The sequence below is a fragment of the Sorex fumeus genome, unplaced genomic scaffold (genome assembly GCF_029834395.1).
Source record: "Sorex fumeus unplaced genomic scaffold, SorFum_2.1 ptg000034l, whole genome shotgun sequence".
NCBI classification, from domain to species: domain Eukaryota; kingdom Metazoa; phylum Chordata; class Mammalia; order Eulipotyphla; family Soricidae; genus Sorex; species Sorex fumeus.
Window position 1 is genome coordinate 26,980,118 of NW_026606091.1, and position 18,614 is coordinate 26,998,731.

At 42.8% G+C, this 18,614-nt stretch overlaps 2 protein-coding genes across 3 annotated transcripts; one reads left to right on the forward strand and one right to left on the reverse strand.

Moving 5' to 3' along the window:
- Nucleotides 1-282: 282 nt before the first annotated feature.
- Nucleotides 283-11,208, forward strand: TRMT10B (tRNA methyltransferase 10B). The gene is made up of 8 exons (XM_056117227.1): nucleotides 283-476; nucleotides 1,781-1,889; nucleotides 2,690-2,814; nucleotides 4,835-4,987; nucleotides 7,106-7,184; nucleotides 7,742-7,809; nucleotides 9,932-10,055; nucleotides 10,756-11,208. Exons 1-8 carry the CDS (start codon nucleotides 291-293, stop codon nucleotides 10,860-10,862), a joined length of 951 nt encoding a protein of 316 aa, XP_055973202.1. The 5' UTR covers nucleotides 283-290; the 3' UTR covers nucleotides 10,863-11,208.
- Nucleotides 11,209-12,827: 1,619 nt separating this feature from the next.
- EXOSC3 (exosome component 3) lies at nucleotides 12,828-17,160 on the reverse strand. Of its 2 annotated transcripts, XM_056117206.1 has the most exons (4): nucleotides 16,807-17,160; nucleotides 16,012-16,161; nucleotides 14,795-14,946; nucleotides 12,828-13,195 (listed from the first exon to the last, which is right to left on the reverse strand). In XM_056117206.1, the coding sequence occupies exons 1-4, from the start codon at nucleotides 17,131-17,133 to the stop codon at nucleotides 12,994-12,996; spliced, it is 831 nt and encodes a 276-aa protein (XP_055973181.1). In that variant the 5' UTR covers nucleotides 17,134-17,160; the 3' UTR covers nucleotides 12,828-12,993. The 2 variants fall into 2 exon arrangements, with proteins under 2 accessions (XP_055973181.1, XP_055973182.1); XM_056117207.1 differs by lacking the exon at nucleotides 14,795-14,946 and having other exon boundaries at nucleotides 13,035-13,195.
- Between the last annotated feature and the right edge of the window lie 1,454 nt (nucleotides 17,161-18,614).

Here is an 18,614-nt window from a genome sequence, read left to right on the forward strand (position 1 = left end):
CCCCCCAGGGTATATTCCCAGAAGTGGTTATTGCTGGGTCAAATGGGAGCCCAATTTCTAGATTTTTAAGGAATGTCCATATTTATGTCTTACAAGTTTCTATGCCGATTCATTTTTCTGAAGGACTTTGCTCAGTTCAGTAAATCTGCTTGTATTTTATTCACTTTCCCAGTAAGTTCACAAAACTGCCTGCCATTTGTACCTAGGAAAATAACTCTGTAAGTCCAATACTGTCGTGTCTCATATAATTGTGCCTTTTTCTAATCTGGGTGAAAAAGAGGACTAAGCACATGGACTGCAAACTGGAAGACCTTGCCGCTAAGACAGAGCCCCACGTCCTGCAGGAACCAGATGGCCTCGTCTGGGACCTGGACGAGGAGGGCATCTCAGAAAGCTTTGGGCTCCTGCAGATTGATGTGGAGTGTGACCTGCAGAAGGGAGAGGCCCTGCCCACAGACAGTGCACCCTGGTGTTCGGTGAGTGCTGTGAGTTGCCTGGGCTCCCGGGTGTTGGGATGTTGCTGGGACCCCAGTGCTAAGGACAGGTGTGGATAGCAAAATGGTTGGGAATGGATTTCGTGTATTCCAAGGTATGCGTTTCCTGTTCATGAGTTTAAAGTTTCAGGGTTGAGTTTATTTTGGGGGGGGGGGGGGGTTATTGTTGTTGTTGTTTGAGCTATAGGAAAAGTAAATAAAGCTCAAGAGGAATTTTTTGTTTTATCTTGTATTTTTGTTTCTGGGCCACAACTGAGAGTGCTTAGGAGCTATTTCTGGCTCTGTAACCAAGGATCCTCCTGGTGGTATTCAGGAAACTGTAAGCTGTGCCCAGCAGCTAGTTGGGATTGGCCACATGCAAGGCAAGAGCCTTACCCCTTCCTATCTCTAGCCATTGAGAGAATTCCCCCCCCCCACCCCCCCACAGAAAATTCTGCTTTAATGGTACAATGTGGCGGTCAAGATGGTTCCTTCAAGAGTTTTCACAGCTGTTCTTCTTTCCAATTTTAAATTTCAGCAATATATCTCCCATAGAATCTTTTCTGCCTTCTTGTTGAATTTGGCATTCCTTTATGTAGCCAATATAAAGCCTTCTCCAGCTATATTTGTCTTGTTTTTCAGTTTGCTTTTCTTTCTATCTCTCACACGTTTTCATGTCAGGTTTGACCTATCTGGTCAACTGACGACACTGGCATAACTGGGCCCCATCAGCATAATCTCAAAATCCCAGGTCAGGGTTTTCCTCTTTAGTTTCCTCTCCCATCTTTCTGCATCTTCTGCACTGATCTCTAGCATTTTCACTTTCTGTCTTCTCCTCTTGCTGAACATACTTTTTTCTTTTCTTCTTGCAGTTCTCATTCCAAACAAGCTTTTTAGCGTCCCAGTTTGTTGATAATTGAAGTCTTACCTTCCTCCACAACTTCTTGGTGATTTAACTTTTGAGTTTCTTCTCGGTCTTTGCCTCCTCTGCTGTCATCCAGCAATAATTCTCAGGCCCTTTCCCCCAAGAGATTTTTTTTTTAATGTACCTCAGAAGAGTGAGAAGTCTAAATTGCTTCAGACACTGTCTCTAAAGAATTAGTGGCCTTGGGCACATCCTATATTTTTGCTCGGGCTGTGTTCTTGAAACACAATTTAGTCCATTTCTGTTTTTAAAGCTAATATAAGTTTTCTCTCCTGAGTTTGTATCGAAATGAAAAACAAATTAAGTAACTGTTTCTAATGTTCATTTTCCTTTTTGGTGCTTATGAAGTTCTCAAACAATTTTGTTTTCTGGATAACATAAGAAAAATGTCCAGAGAAAACAGAGACACTGGGAAAAGGTACTGGCAGCAAAGAAGAGCAAAAGGAAGCAAGAAAAGGAAAGGAGAAAAGCCGGTCGTAGAGAAAATCCAGGTAGCGATAAATTGGATTGCTGGGGTCATACTGATTTCTTACAAAGGGGTGCCTGCATGTTCCTAGGGGAGTGGGAGTATCGTTTAGGTAAAAACAAACATATGGGAGATAGGATCTATTGTCCTGTTTCGGGGGAACCAAAGTGTCAGAGAAAACAGACTTTATGGCGATCTTTCAAATATAACCTACCTAGTGCACATTTACTTATAAGCTCAGAAGTAGAAAGACCAGTATCATAAGCATTTATTTAGTGCCTTGTACTAAATTCAAGGCTAAGAGTTTTACAGGGATTACTGGAAGTGTAGGTACTTTGACTGTTCTTAATTTGCAGGTGAAGAGGAGGAGGCTCAAAAAAATAAATGGGGCTGGAGCGATAGCACAACGGGTAGGGCATTTGCCTTGCACACGGCCAACCCGGGTTTAATTCCCAGCATTCCATATTGTCCCCCAAGCACCGCCAGAAGTAATTCCTGAGTGTATGAGCCAGGAGTAACCCCTGTGCATCGCCGGTGTGACCCGAAAAGCAAAATAAGTAAATAAACTTGCTCAAGATCCCAAAGAAAGTAGATGAACTCTGGTTTAGACCCCACAAAACGCTTTCAGGCACTCAGTCCTCAGCACTCTGCTATACTTTGATATCTTAATGAGCAAATACTATACATGAGTTTCTGTTTTCTCTTTGTATAAAAAAAGCCACTCACCTTGCTGGAGGCATTTTTTTCCTGAATGGTGGTATTCCCATTTCCTCCCTTTGATTGTTTTTGTTTGTTTTCTTTCATTTTTCAACGTTTCTGCTCTAGGCATCTGCCCCCAGCACAGCAAACGTTTTCTGAGAGCTTTAGCCAAGGAGAGACTTTTGGAAGCTAAACTTTCAGGACCAAGACTCTGTATTGATTTGAGTATGACCCACCACATGTCACAGAAGGTAAGTCATCCGCTGAGCTCTGAATTCCTGCCCCTTCAGCAGAGCCCGATCTCATGTGTGTGATTCTGTCAGAAACTAGCAGTATGTGTACACATGGTTGCCGAGTTATGAGGAGGCTGCAGTAGAGATAAAGGAAGAGAACAGATACTCTCTGACTCTCTGGTTTAGTTTGTAGTTTTACCTTCTCTTCAGTTTTGAACTCAACTAAATTTGCTCAAGTTCCCATGGAGTAGATGAACTCTGATTTGGACCTCAAGAGCTCACAGTCCTCTGTGGTCTGTTGATGAGATCCCAGCCTACATGGTATCGTTTGACTTCAGTTCCTCTGAGATGAAATCTTGGACCTTCTTTGGGGAGGAATATTTGCCCAGTTGCATGTTACAAGCTCATGGGAGTTCTTGTAGTGTGGTATTTCAGTGTTCTCCTGTTCATAGTTTTGGTGAAAGGGGGGGGATTTCTACTTCAGCATTCTGGAGATGAATGAATTCAGGACACTCCATACTAGATGACAGCTCATTTGTCACCTCTACTTGTCCCAGGGAACAGTGCCCCTGCTTAACTTGCAGGGACCTATGGATGATGCGACCAGGGACAGAATGGACAACCAGGGGCTGCGGGAAGCCAGCTCTGTGCTATCAGAAGAGTCAAGTAACACACAGTTCTTGCAGAAGCCTGTCTTTGACTGTTGGGAATAATTCTCCGGGCTCCCAAAGATTTGAAATCAGCTGCTTGGGGATAAACAAGAACTAGGCCTGGTCCCCTTGATAAAAAGGATTAAATAGGGGGGCTGGAGAAATGGTACAGCAGGTGAGGCACTTGCCTTGCATGAAGCTGACTCGGGTTTGATCTCTGGCATCCCATACGGTCCCCTGAGCACTGCCAGGATTGACTCCTGAGTTCAGAGCCAGGAATAATCCTGAGCATCATCAAGTGCGGCCCCAAACCAATTTATTTTATTTTATTTAGAATTTTAAAAGATTAAATATTTAGTTTTTAATTTAACTTTTAGTTTTAATTTAAGAACCTTATCCGTGGGATCAGAATCAGGAGAAAGATTCGCAGTTCCACCATTCAAGGTTGTCTGGTTTCGTGGTATGCCAAGGTGGCACATACTATTGGGCCTTCAGTTTTAGGCATTTTGCCTGAAATTTTCATTGTTTATGGCCCCACCCAGCAGTGCGCAGGGCTTATTCTTGGCTCTGTGCTCAGGGTGCCAGGGATGAAATAAACCCTTATTAGTCATGTGCAAGGCACACGCCTTACCTACTGTACTATCACTCCAGCCCCTCGACTAATAATTTTGTGCTGTTCAAACTAATTATATCAAACCCACAGCTTTTTCTGTATCTAACCAAATGAAATCAAATTGTGTTTCTTTCTGCAAGGTAGAATCAGGGAGGAAAGTCAAAACTTCCAACCCTGTTACAGCTCCTGAAATTAGGGAGAAGTTTTATCTGACAGAGAATAAAAAATTTCTGTAACCTAGCTTCTTTTAATGAGTTAGACAGTAAACACATAGATTTTAGATAAAAATTAAAATTTCATTTTATAATTTACTAAACATATGATGGCAGGTCCAGAAGGAAGGAGGGTTCTCAGTTTTCCCAACTTTTACCTATAAAGTGCCTCACGCATTTATCCCAGAGAAACAGCATCTTACTTTGAGCCAAGAAAATGATTTAAAGAGCCGGAGTGTATGCCTTACATGCTAGAGACTCGAATTCAATCCCTGTCACCCCATCTTCCCCCAAGCACCACCAGGAGTGACTCCTGAACCCAGAGCCAAGACTAGCCCTTGAGTATCCCCAGGTATGTGCTTCCTGGGAGAGAGGAGGAAGGTGTGCAGATGGGTTGTAACTTGCTCACCCTTGCATGTCACATCCTCATCCTGGAGTAATAGGGTTCATCTTAGTTCATGAGGTTTTCCAGAGCAGTGTTAATAAACAGATTCAGTAGTTATTTGTTGACAAAAAATTATCGTGGGCAGTTCCTACCCTGACTTCTTTTTATTTCTTTGAAGGAACTAAGCAGACTTGCTGGCCAGATCCGAAGGGTGTACGGTTCAAATAAGAAAGCTGATAAACCATTTTGGATCTGCCTCACAGGATTCACAACAGACAGTCCCCTGTATGAAGAGTGTCTGAGGATGAATGATGGCTTTTCTAGTTACCTGGTAAGTCTCATTTTGTGTATTTGAATGGTCATCTGAAAAGTAGGTTGTGGCATATATTGTTCAGTCTGAAAATACTCAGAACCTCTCATATTCCTTACATTTTTAATTTTTGATCCTTGGAACTCTGGAGGGAGTCATGCAAAGTGAAACGTCAGACTAAGGAAGACAAGTATCAGATGCAGGGTGCTGAAGTAACAGTACAGTGGTTAAAGCATTTGCCTTGCACGCGGCCAACCCAGGTTCAATCCCTTAAGCCCCATATGGTCCTTTGAGCACAGAGCCAGAAGTAAGAAGTAAGCACTAAACACAGCGTGGTATGCATCCCTCTCTTCCTCCTCTGCTCCACCACCCCAACCCCCCCCAAAAAAATCAGTGTAGGATCCAGAGAAGCAAAGCAAAGGAACAACAAAAGAAAACAAACCCATCAACACAAGTTACTGAACTACAGAACTAAGATTATCAGAGGTAGAGGAGGGAGGTCAGGGCAAGGTGGTTCTGTGGACTGGCCGAGGGATATTGGTACTTTGGTGGTAGGTGTGGTCTAACATTTTGAAGGTGTGAAAGTGTCCCCCTAAAACATAGTCTTGTAAATCATTGTTATCTGAATTCATGTATAAAGAAAAATAATTTAATTTTCAAGCTGGTGCCACATTGTCAAATACATTACCAGTATCTAGAACTGCATTTCTTTACTGTATCTTGTATACTATAGTGCATATTCCATGACGATGATGTGGAGGAAAGGCCAAGGCCCATTTCTCATTAGAGCAGAATTAGGTTTGTGAGGGTGAAGTGTGGAAGATGGAAAGCTTCTAAAAATTTTAATTTAGGCATTGATTTATAATGTTGATAATGGAAGGGTTTTATGCAGAAAACGTTGCAACACCAGACACCCTCCACAATCCCTACAATCCTATTCCCCCATTCCCCCCCCCACACACACAGTGATATGCTTCTACTAAAGACCAGATCTTTGTTTTCTATTGCTTTTGAATATTTGTTTTCTTACTATTTTTATTTATATCCCAAAAAATGTCATTGATATCTGTCCCTCTCCTAACTTAACTCAACATGATATTCTCAGATTCATCCACATAGCAGCAAATTACATTTCATCTTATAGCCAAGTAGTATTCCATTCTGTATATGAACCACAGTTTCTTTACCCAGTCATCTATTCTTGGATAACTGGGCTGTTCTCATATTTTGGTTATTGTGAATAATGCCACAATTTACATAAAAGTGCCAATGTCTTTTTTGAATAGTTTTGGGGCCCTTGGGGTAAATGCCAAGAAGTGGAATTGCTGGATCATATGGGAGATCAATTTGTAGGTTTGTTTCTGGGCCACATCTGGTCAGAGGTTACTCTTGACTCTGTACACAGAAATAATTCCTGGTCACGCTCAAGGGACCATATGGGATACCAGGGATTGAACCTGGGCTGGCCACGTGAAAGGTAAACATCCTACCTACTGTAGTATCACTCCGGCCCCTCATTTGTAGTTTTTGGTCCAGACTGTTTACCCAAAAAGGCTGAACATTCCCACCAGCAGTGGTTCAGAAGAAAAACCTATGTAAGTTCTGTGGACTTTTTAAGATGAATTTCAGGGAATCCTGAGGCAGTTTTCAGCTCATTCCCTATGGTCTCATAAATTTAGTGCTCGATACACAAGAGCGAGAATCCAGATCTGTTCCTTGGAAGGGTCACCGTGTTGTCCATTATGTAGCGGAGACTGGGTAGTGTGGCCTTCCCTGGAGGTGACAGTTGTGGTGAAGAGTGCGCTGGGCCATATCATAGTTAGGCTACGTCTCTGTCCTAAGTAGGTCAGTTTTGCCTCTTTTCAGGCACCCCATTCCAGTCTTTTTTCAAGGTTGCCCCTGGCATTGTCACTCCCTCCCTGTAGTCTATTGTGTCTGTAGGTCAAGGTACTTTATCTCATTTTATAGGATTGAGTGTCTGCCTTGCTATTGCACCTCCCCAGCTGTCTTTTGTAAATAGGCTGTCAGCCTTGTAGCCCCATAAATGCACCAGGAGCCATGCCTGAGCACTACTAGGTGCTGCAGTATGGGCCACGTCAGCCCAGCTCCCACTACATTGGGCTTATCTGCTTCTTCCAGCTGGACAGAACAGAAGAAGACTGCTTTAGTGTATTTCCGCTGGACACCCTGGTATACCTGACTTCTGACTCCGAACACGGTATGTATACTTCAGTAGCACGTTCTTTGCCCTTCATTTTTGTTATTCCCTGTGGCGAATTTATTAGTGCCACCCAAGGAGTATGAAGACAAGCAGCGCACCTCATATAGGCAATGTCACCTTGGACACATGGCACATGTCCTACCAGGTTCTGCTCTCATCCCTTCTGGAACCCCCTGTTCATTCATTCCCAGCATCCCTGGTCAGCTCCCCCGCAGTAGGCCCTCCTTAAGCGCAACGTTAGATACACTTTTCCGCAGAAAATCATTCATGTCACATAATTCTCAAACGAATTGGTGTTGAGTGGTTCTTGGTATTTATTGTCTTCTAATTATTTCACTTCCTTTATACTTTTGTCTCCTTTCTAACTATGGTTAGATTTGTCAATGATTTGTCTAATTAAATGTTTTTCCCTCCCAAGAATTAACATGTCTATATTTTATTTTCTAGCTATTAAACTCCTGCCTTTTGTCATTAACAAATCTTTACTTTTACTTTCTTTGGATTTAGAAATTATAAAACAGAATTAATCTCAATGGCCTTCATTTTTTCACTAGCTCTTGAAGATGTTGATCCAAATAAAGTTTACATCCTTGGTGGACTTGTGGATGAAAGCATTCAGAAGGTATGTGTACATTTTAGGCCAGTAACTGTATTTCAAAAAGTGATGAAGGCTTCTTTTAGAGGTGCTTGTTCAGTCATCATCATGCCCAAAGGACCTAAAAACTAAGAGGGAACCAGAAGGAGCCCATTCTTGGGGCTGCAGTGATAGTACAGCAGGTACGGCACTTGCCTTGCACAAGACCAACTCAGATTCAGTCCCCAGTACCCAGGAGTGATCCCTAAGCACCACTAGTTGTGGCCCAAAAATAAAACAAAAAGAAGCCCATTCTAGATAGTGACAGAATTCAGTCAGGAATTAGAATGGAGAGTGTTGAGTCATTACTTGGTGTGACTCCTTTCTTCTCTTCATTTAGTTGGGCAAGGGTAATTCTCATCCTGATTGGGGAGGCACTGACTCAGCATTTTTTCTTTGGTGGGGGAGGGGGGGAGAGGTAAGTGGCATACCTAAGTGGTGCTGAGGGATCACTCCTGGCAGGGTTTGAGGCATCATACAGGTTGCCAGGATGGAACCCAGGTCAGCCTCCTGCAATGCAAAAAGGCCATACCAACTATACTATTAACCCAGTCCCTGACAACATTTTAATAACTCTTTGTTCTCTATGAGTAGCTTGCTTCTTCTTAGACCATCTTCCCCACACTGACACAAATCTTTCATAATGGCAACTTTAGTGTCCTTGTTTCTTTCATTGAATTTGGCCTTTTAATACAAATTGTAGGTTTTAAATATCCAAACAGTTAATAATTTACTTATCAATATCCAGATATTAATAATTATTAATATGAATATACTGCACCCTTATAACACATTAATGAAATAATGATTAAAGTTAATGGTACATTAAAGAGGACAGTGAGATGTCATCTAGCACTGTCCTCTACACGAGGTAACAATTACTGTGTGTATCCATCATGACACATTGTGACCATGCACGTATTTGTGGATGCTCATGTTTTTTTTTAAAGTGTATTTTATTTATATGTACATATAGATACATATACACAAGATACACACGATTACTGCCTTCAAGTATCTGAATGGCTTCAGATACTCACAATTTAGTTTGTTTGGTGTGGCCCAAAGAGAGAACTACAGCAAAAATAGTAAATGTGGCTTAATATCAAGGGTTTCCTATTAACGTAGTACTATCAAAATTGAAACTGTGAAAGGGTTATCCATCAAAAAGTTGATGGCTACTTGGGACTCAGAGGATGAACAAACACTGGCTGGATACAAGGCTTGGACTACTAACTTTGAAGACTCTTTCAAACCCAACTGTGTTAATTACTTCTGTAATCTGAACCTTTCTCTAATCCTGAAGTCTAAAATTTATAAGGTAGTGAATATAAACTTCCATTTAAATTTCAAGCTGATTTAGGACATCATAAAAGTAATGTCAGTTTATAAACTGCGATCCTAAGTGGATTCTTACACATCTGAAAATTTCAGAAACCTTTTTTATTTACCTCTTACTGTAAAAACATATTTATTGCTGCTGGTCTACCTTAATTGAAAGTGGTCCTCCTAATCAATAATCTGTCAATAGGCTCTGAAGTGAAAATGCCACATGTCCAAAATTGGATCTTACTGAGTTAGGCTAGGAGTGTTCTCAGTGATACAACTAACTTTTGTGGCTATTTGCTTCTTTTTACATATTTTCTTGTTTAAGTATTAGTGAGTGGAGGTTAGTAGACAGTGACCCCAAATAAGTGAAGTATTGTTGCACAAGCTAGTTCTTACTTGCAACTAGTAACTACTCTTCATTCTGTAATACTGTTCACATTCTGCAGGTTTTCATGGTCATAGAATTTTTTTTTTAAATGGGGTCACCCCAAGTGGTGGGCAATGTTTAGTGATGCAAACTGTTGGCTGAATGCTGGGGAGCTTCTTAAAGCCACACCAAGTGGTGCTGGTTCATGGGGAGAGGGCATGCTGTGCTGGGGATGAAAACCGGGGAATCGCACGAGGCACATGCTACTTGAGCTGTCTCCCTGACCCCACTACTTTTAATATAGGATTACAAAGTGGAAATGAGAGTGATGGTAAGTGGGGTTTCTCACAATTTGTTATGCATGTTACTAGAGTATATGCGTGTGTTGATATGGAAAATATTTATAATTTACAGAAAGTGACATTTCAAAAAGCCCAAGAACACTCGGTCAAAACTGCTCGCTTGCCAATCCAGGAATACATGGTCAGATGCCAGAATGAGAAAAACTATCATTCAGAAATACTGGCAATCAATCAAGGTACTGCTCATGCCCCACACCCAACATGTTAAAGCTCAGGACCACTGCTTTGCACTGTTTAGTAGTATGTATAAATGGTCCTTGTATTAGTCTTGTCTCTGACTACTGTACTTACCATGTGCACTTTTGTGTTCTGGCCACTCAGTAGTTTTTGGTTTGGGGGGCTACATCCCATCGTTCTCAGTTGCTAATAATTTCCAGCATGGTACCCAGGGGGCCTTGTGATGCTAGGGGTTCAAATACAGGCCCCTGGCATGGAAAGCATGCACTCCCACCTATTTTGGCTATTTCTCTGGCCTCCAGCACTTTAGTTTTCTTTCCACTTCCCACATAGGTCAACAGTTGGGTTGAGAATGTCACCATGGCCTAGAACACCCTGCCTTCAGTAGCCTGCTGTCCTTCACATTAAAGTTTAGAGGCATCTCAGACAGCTCCCTTGCTCTTCCCAGGTTGTGTCACAGCCCCTCTCCTTTATAACCAGTGTTCTGTGTTCCTCTGTATTTTAGCATTTGTCCATTCTCAGCCCTTTGTTCCTCAATGTGAACACTTTCCACATAGGCCCTGTGTCTGTGCTTATCTTCCCAGAATCACGTATAGTGCAAAGGTTTGCATAACATATTCCAAAAAATCCTTTTCTTCTATAATCACTTTTACTAATTCTTTTTCCTGTGAACCTATTTTCTGTTTATCCTTTTAACAGTATTTGACATCCTGTCCACATACTTTGAGACTCAAAACTGGCCTGAAGCATTGAAGAAAGGCGTTTCTCCCCGTAAAGGCTATGTTCTTCAAAACGCAACGGAATGATAGGCAGCAAAGATCACAGCTGTAGATGGAAAGGTGCCAGAGGAGCCTTGACCAAAGAGCCCAGCAGAGAGTGACAATGGCTCGTACCTGCCTTTACATGGTATTCTGGCTCTCCACTAGGCTGTAAATTACAAATAACAGGGATCACATTTATGTTCTTTTGTATCTTCCATAGTGCCTAGCTCACAGGAAGTGCCCAGATATATGATGACAAAGTAAAAAGTTTACAGAACAAGGAATGATTCTCTATGTGTTAATCTTTTGTACACCTATTTATGAATAATCTACTACTCCTTATAAAAAGATGATTTAAATGATATAAGAAATAAAATTTTCACTAACTATCCTGAAATTGTATGACTTTCTCAACCTCCTTTGATCATGGCACCTTCCCTAACTTAGTAATATGAAGTACAGTCTTCTCAGGATCAAACTATCCTAACTGCTTAATACTCTGTTGCTGCCAATCTCTCTGCCTTTTATGCACTTGTTTAGTGTATGGATGTGGAGGGCTTTTCTCTTCCTAATGGTAGCTGCACAGGACATTTTGCTAAGCATCTTTGTAGACATAGGAGATAAAACTGAAAAAGCAAATACAATATTAGGTCTAATTTGAACGTAGCTGGAAAATACACTGCAGGCGATGCAAGAAAGATACCTCTTAGAACACAAACTTATTGATACCTTTGCTCCTGTGCTAGATAGAATTGCTTCAGTTACTCTGGAAGTATTAAAAATTGATAACTAAAGATGCTACCTAGCTTCAGAAAGAGTATTCCTGGTTTCTAAAAAAATGTGTCCTCATCATAATTTAATATTTCAGGATTGTGGATATTTGCAGGGGGAGGATTAAATTGTCTTTTTGTTAACTTAAAAACAACCATTCTTCAAGAAACCCCTTTAAGGAATATTTTTTGATCCTTACAAGCATGTGGAACAAGTCCTACAATCCTGTCAACTCCTGTGTGCCGTCTCCAGCAGTCTGCAGCCCTTACTCGCTGGGAGTGTTTTATCTAATCCTATGACTGGAGATCTCTCAGGCTTCTCTTCACTCTAAGGGACTTATAAGAATTTCTTCTCCAATTTTATCACAAACCTTAAAAACCATTTTTGAAAAAAGTCTAGGCAGGTTAAAAGCTACAATTCTAAAATATTGTACAAAATAACACAAATAATTCGGTTTCTAGGAGATGATTTTAGCAAATAAAATGTCAGGATTTGGATTCAGACATCCTCATCTTGGTGTTGATAGAAAAACAAAAACCAGACATACCCAAAATAGCCCTGTAACATGGAACTATTATACAACTACTGAATTTTCAATAGCAATAATAATAATTATTAAATGTTATTTGAGCTGGGTATAGTATATAAAGTATAATCCTGTAATTACAATTTTAATGAGCGATAGCACAGCGGGTAGGGCGTTCGCCTTACAAGCGGCCAACATGGCTGACCCGAGTTCGATTCCTCCGCCCCTCTCGGAGAGCCCGGCAAGCTACCGAGAGTATTCGATATGCCAGACACAGTTAACAACAAAGTCTCCAATGGAGACGTTACTGGGCCCGCTCGAGCAAATCGATGATCAACGGGATGGCCTTTACCTTTACCTTTTACTCTTGTATGTAGATGTTGAGAATGGAAGCCAAGTTACCGAGTTTGGTTTTAACTAATTGTGTCTTCTGCAGTTACTAAGAATGACAGAATGCATGAAAAAACAAGCCTAGACTATATATAGCAGACCCCTACAATTAACTGTTGCCCTCTAAATAATGGGATTACAGTGAGTCTGTTTGCTTTCTTATACTTTTATATACAAATTGCTTTGGTGAACCTTTTAGTATCAGAATGTAATTAGCCACTTCCAGATTATAGAATATTTCCTCTAGAGCAACACTAAGGACATTAACACAAAATAAATAATAACTTCTAACTTTATTGTAAAAAAATTATAATTTTTCTCACCAGCAACATGGGAGGCAACCAAGTAACTTTTTACAGATTTAAGAATCCTATTAAGATAACATGTATATTCATAAATAGAATACTAATGGAAAAGCTCACCTGAAAAAAACATTGCCCAGGAAACCCAGTCTCTTGGCTCAGTTGACCCATCAAAAGACTATAGAAATCAACTTTCGGCCAATCTGGAGAAAATCTGTTTTCTTTGGTCTGTTGTCATGTGTTCACAAGCTTCTAAGATATTTGCCAAAATTAAAGTCTGCTGAATGGTTTTTGCCTTAACCCATATTCTTCCATTCATTCCAAATACAATTTCCAGTGGGTACAGTTTTCCTAGTTCCTGTATTATTTCACAGTCCGGAGCTAACAACCTGGCAAGAAAGAAGAAAATTAAATTTAATATGGTAGGGGATGACCTGATTTTCCTTTAGAAAAACTTCTTTTTGAGTCAGTCTCCAGTCACTCAAGCCCTCTTCTTCCCCCATCATTTCAGGAACAAGTATTTGCTGCCCTTTTTAATTGGGGAGTGAAGGGAGTAGAGGTACCACACTCGGTGGTACTCTGGGCTTTCTCCTGGCTGTACTCAGGAACCATTCCTACAGTGCTCAGGTGACCTTGTATGGTCTGGGGATGGATCCTGGGTCAGCTGCACACAGGCCAGCACCTTAATCCCTGTACACTCTCCAGTCCCGCTATCTCCTTCCTTAAAGCTGGGTCACCACTGGGGGCTAGGTTCTAAAGAGAGCAAACCCCTGTCACCGATTTTTAAGTTCTTCCCCTATGTTGGGAGAGCCCCTTCAATATTTTAGAATTGTAGCTTTTAAAAATTACCTATAGGGGCCAAAAAGATAGTACAGAGGACAGGGCACTTGCCTTACATGAGGCCCACCCAGATTTGATCCCTGGCACCCCATATGGTCCCCTTAACCCTCCATAAGAGATCCCCGAGTGCACGGGATTAAGCCCTGAATACCACTGGGTGTGACCCCAACCTCCACCGTAAAATTGTTTATCTGTATAATGCTAACAAAACATTTTTCTAACAAGTCAGTGTTTGATGAGTGTACACTCTAAAACCACAAAGGTGCTGTATGCTTCTCTTGAGCAAGGGAGAGCTGTATAGCATAAGCCTTGCAAGCAATATGCCTGGATTCTATCCTTGACATGGCATGGGGTGGAGTAGCCCCTGAGCACTGCTGGGTGTGGTTCCAAAACAAAAACACTCCTGGACTCACTCTCCAGATTCACGCAATAAGTAGCAAAAAGAGACCAATCAGAAAGCTTTGCATCTCAGCAGTGCCCAGAATAACTCCTTTAATACAGCACAGCTGGTGTAGTAAGGATCTACAGACTTAAACTCTGGAAACTCTTCTACAAGAAGAGATCTGTTAACTTCTGTGATTGGTTGGCAGCACTGATTTGAGAGCACATCTGCCAAGCAACATGTGGGCCCCATAACCAAATTTGGCAATTTTATACAACAGTAAACTCTGTCTTTAAGTAACTCAGAAATGTTTTCACATTTGAGCTTACTTTATCACCTGTAAGAAACAGCGCAGATTTTCCCTGTTTCTCAGGGAAAATGAGGATAGCTCAGATTCTATCAACACACAAACTAAATCATCAAATACAAATGAATTCCATTTAGAAGACTGAACTAAATACATAAATTTAAATCTGTGCTACAGGCATGCTCTTGAAGCCCATGTTCTCCCTTGAAATGTCTCTCGCTTATGTTTCTTTGTTTATTTCCACTGTGCAGAAACCTGTGTTCTCTTACACACATATTTCTCTCCATCACATCTTTCTAAATAATTTTCAATAAAAACGACCTTGCTTCACAAAATAAATAAAACTGTGCTATAAAGGACACCGATAAACTTGGAGGAAAGAATCAGAGTCTCCAAATGAATCAACTTTGCAAGAAGACACAACTTATACAAGACAAGCAAGAAATTCTCAGAACTTACTTTCTAATTAAGCCCAAAGTTACTTTAAAGAGCAGACCATCCTGTCCAATAACACCCATCCCGTTGGCTCTTCCACAGCCGTCAATACAGACCATCTCTGGTTCCATATCTTTATTAGCAACCACAAACTGGCCATAGATGAGATCTCCAACCTACAATGATAATCACAAAAATTCATTTCCTCTCAGCAAACCATTCTATAGGAGTAGCTGCTGTTTCCACAGGCAGCAATGCTAGCCATTTAGTTCTGTGGCTAAGGGACCAACTAGATTTCAGGAATCCCGATTCCTGCTAACTCTCAGTCTTAAGTGGGCAAAATTAACACATGTACCCCTCCCCTTTACTCATCAGGAAACCCCAAACTAGTATTCATCGCAAAGCCAGAGAATACCCTCAAGGGTTAAACTTCAATACAGCAGCCACATGTGTTTATTTTAACTGGCACTTAACTAAAACTAGTCATATTTCAAGTTTGTTGGGCTGCATTAGTCAAATCTGAAACAGCCACATGTGACTGACTGGTGACTACCATACTATTTATTCAGCACCTATGTAAAAACGCAGCATCATTATAGAACGCACTGCTCTAGTGAATTACCAGTAATTGATAGTGGTAACCAACTCTTAGAATGCATATTATTCAAAATAAAGGTCGAAGTAAAGACATGTGAAAGGTGAGTGAAAAAGGGCAAAAAACAGAAAAGGAAGGAAGGCCCAAATTGGAAATTTGAGGGAACAAGTGACTTCCCTTTGCGAGACCAAGAAAAACGAAAATTATGTGACTTAAGTTGCAATGCAAGTTGTAGAACCCAAAACCAGAATTATGAATGGATGGGTGAAGAAAATTTATGTAAAATTACTTTTTCCTCCTCCCTGTCTAAGGTTATGGCGTACTTTGTTGTCTAGGATTACTGGGCATTAACAAGTGAAAATGTGAGAAGAGATGTAAATTTACAACTCAAAACACAAAAATCATCCCTCAGTGCAGAAATGTACAGAATACAAATAAAAAGAGTATATTTAAGGGCTGACAGTTATTCCTAAATAATTGGAATTCTTCAACCTAGAATTGTTACACAGATGCTTGAAGATGCTGAACTACAAAACAGGTCATGCTTTTGGGGACAATTTAGGCAGCTTTCTGGTACTGTTTCTGGTTATTAGGGATTTTTCTTTTTTAAATATCTCTTTAAACCAAAGGTTTCTTTTATCCTTACTTGGACGTTTGGTCTGTTTCTTTTCGTGGCGCCTTCAAATGCTAAGTAAGAGAGAGAGGCAGGCTCACTCCCTCCAACATCGACCTTGAACGTGTCTCCAGATTTAGCGGTCACTATGCCAATTACATGGTCCCCTTTCACTGGGACATACTGCAAAGGAAAACAAACAAAACAGAACCACCATGATAGACGGTCATTTCCAGATCATCCCTCAGCAAGTCCCCAGTGAGGGTTTGGAAACTATTTTGAGGACAGTCCGGCGGGAGTCGGACGTCAATCCCCAGCACTTCGTGAAGCCCTTGAACACTCGGGTCGACTCCCAACCCCGGCCAGGCGTGTCCAAGCAAGAAAGAAACTAGAACTACACCCACCCCTCCACATCTTGAAGTCCAACGGTTACAAACAGGTATCTCACAATAAGGCCGGCCGCACCCCCCTCTTTAGGTAAGGGTCCCGAGCCTCTGCGGGCACAAGCGCTCGGGACGAGGACCACCAAGAAAACCCTTTTATTTCCTCTCTGGGCCAAGTCTGCGCTCCTAAGAAAAAAATTCTGCTTCCTGGGGGTGGCGGGGAAGGCTTGAGCTCGATCCCTGGCTTCCCATACGGTCCCCCTGAGCACCGCCAAGAGTGCAGAGCCAGGAGTGACCCCTGAGCATTGCCGGGTGTGACGCCCCCCCCAAAAAAAAGTTAAAAAAGGAAAAAAATCCTCTTCCTGAGGCCTCGATCAATGACCTACGCCTGGTTCTTGGCATCTGGGACCCCCCAACTGACTTGGCCGGCCGCTCGCTCGCTCACCCGCTTCTGCTGTGAGTCCACCCAGTACACGCCGCCCGCGCCGCCGCCGCCGCCGGGCTCCTTGTGGCGGAGGCGCCCGCACTTGGTGACCAGCAGGCGGTCGCCGCAGCGCCGCAGGCCCGGCCCGCACACCACGCGCACCCGCGAGCGCGTCCAGTTCGTCAGGCGCAGCGGCCGCTCGCCCGCGCCCCCGGGGCCGTCCGCGTCCTCCTGCTCCGGGAGGAGCAGCTCCTCGCCCGGGAGCACCACCTGGTCGAGCAGCGTGCGCGCCGCCCGCGCCCGGCCCCCCGACGGGTACTCGGCGGCCACAGCCCCGGACTCAGCCATGCGGACGCCCCGCTACCGGACCCCAGATCTCGGTCCCGCTCCCTCTCGCACTAACGCTTCCGCTTCCGCCGCGGGCCCGCCCAGGAACTTCCGTCTCCGCTGGCTCCGGGAGTTCCGTTTCCGGCGGCGAAGGCGGGGCCTCGGCCCTGTCGCGGCTCCCGCAGCTGCGGTTTCGGGATGACGTCTGCGAACCGTGCAGGGAAACCCGGGATGCGCCCTCCGCCCACCTGCCACCACCACTCATGCACCTGCCTTTCTCTGGCCCCCTCTTGGGGGGCACATACCGCAGCCCACGTGGTGTCCACCGCACTCACTACAAAGCTCATTTAGAAATCCTCAAGTGTCACCGCACGGTGGGCTTCCCTTCGTGGATGAATCCAGGCTGCGCTTGCTAGCCCCTTTCGGTCCACGACGCCAGTTAGTGGTTTGCTGGGAGCCGGAGATTGGGCTAGGAAGTTAACCTTGAATCTTGAGCCCCACCCTAGTGTGATCACCACGTAAAAACAACCTGGTTTTACAGCCTGGAGGGAACAGAAGATGCAAGTCTTGGGGAGAAGGGTTGGGGGGTCACGATAGTTGTTTCCAAAGGAGGTAATATTAGAGCTAAACTTTCAAAGTCCTTTGGCTACTTTGTAAAAAAAACTGCCGTAGGTCAAGTGCTGGGTGTCTGTGTTTGTTTGTATTATATTTGTTTTGTCTGAGCCAGGCATTGAACCGAGTGCCTCAGACATGATAGCATACCTCTGAGCTGTGTCCCCAGTTCAAATGCTTATTTTTATACCAAAATTAACAGTGAAAATTTTGATTGAGATGTTGCTGATATCTTTATTTGTGTAAAGGATTCAACATGCATACAATTAAGATCACAGATGAGTATCTACTGTATACTTGTGACTCGAGTATTACAAAGTTAATGACAAAGAGAACTTGACTGTAAAAGAATAGGGGTTCCAGGAATAGCTCAGTAGTTGAGTGATGATTTTATAGGCTAGCCTTGCAATCTTAGGCTCCCTTCTACCCTACGTGCCAAATGCATCTTTCAGACACCAGTTCAAACTGAGTGACCTTGGGCAAGCACTGCAACCAAGTGTGCAAGGTATAGGCAAAGCAGCAGCAGCAAAAAAAAAGAAGGGGGGGAAATTTTTTAAGGTAATTTAAAACATTTAACAAAATACTAATACAAGAATTGTATGAGTACATGAGTATAGCTATGAGGATAGAGAGAGAACACAGCAGTAATAAACTTCTCTTGCTGCTGCTGCTGCTGCAGCTGCTGCTGCAAGCTCAGTCCCTGAAACCCCATACACACCTGGAAGAACCACCAGGAATCATTCTTGAGCACAGAGCCAGGAACAAGCCTTGCACACCTCTGGGCAGCCCAGAGACAAAGACATCAGACCCAGGTTCAATTCCCAGCAACCCCTCTAATCTCTGAGCTCCCCCAGGAATAAGCCCTGAGCAATATCAGGTGTGGCCCAACA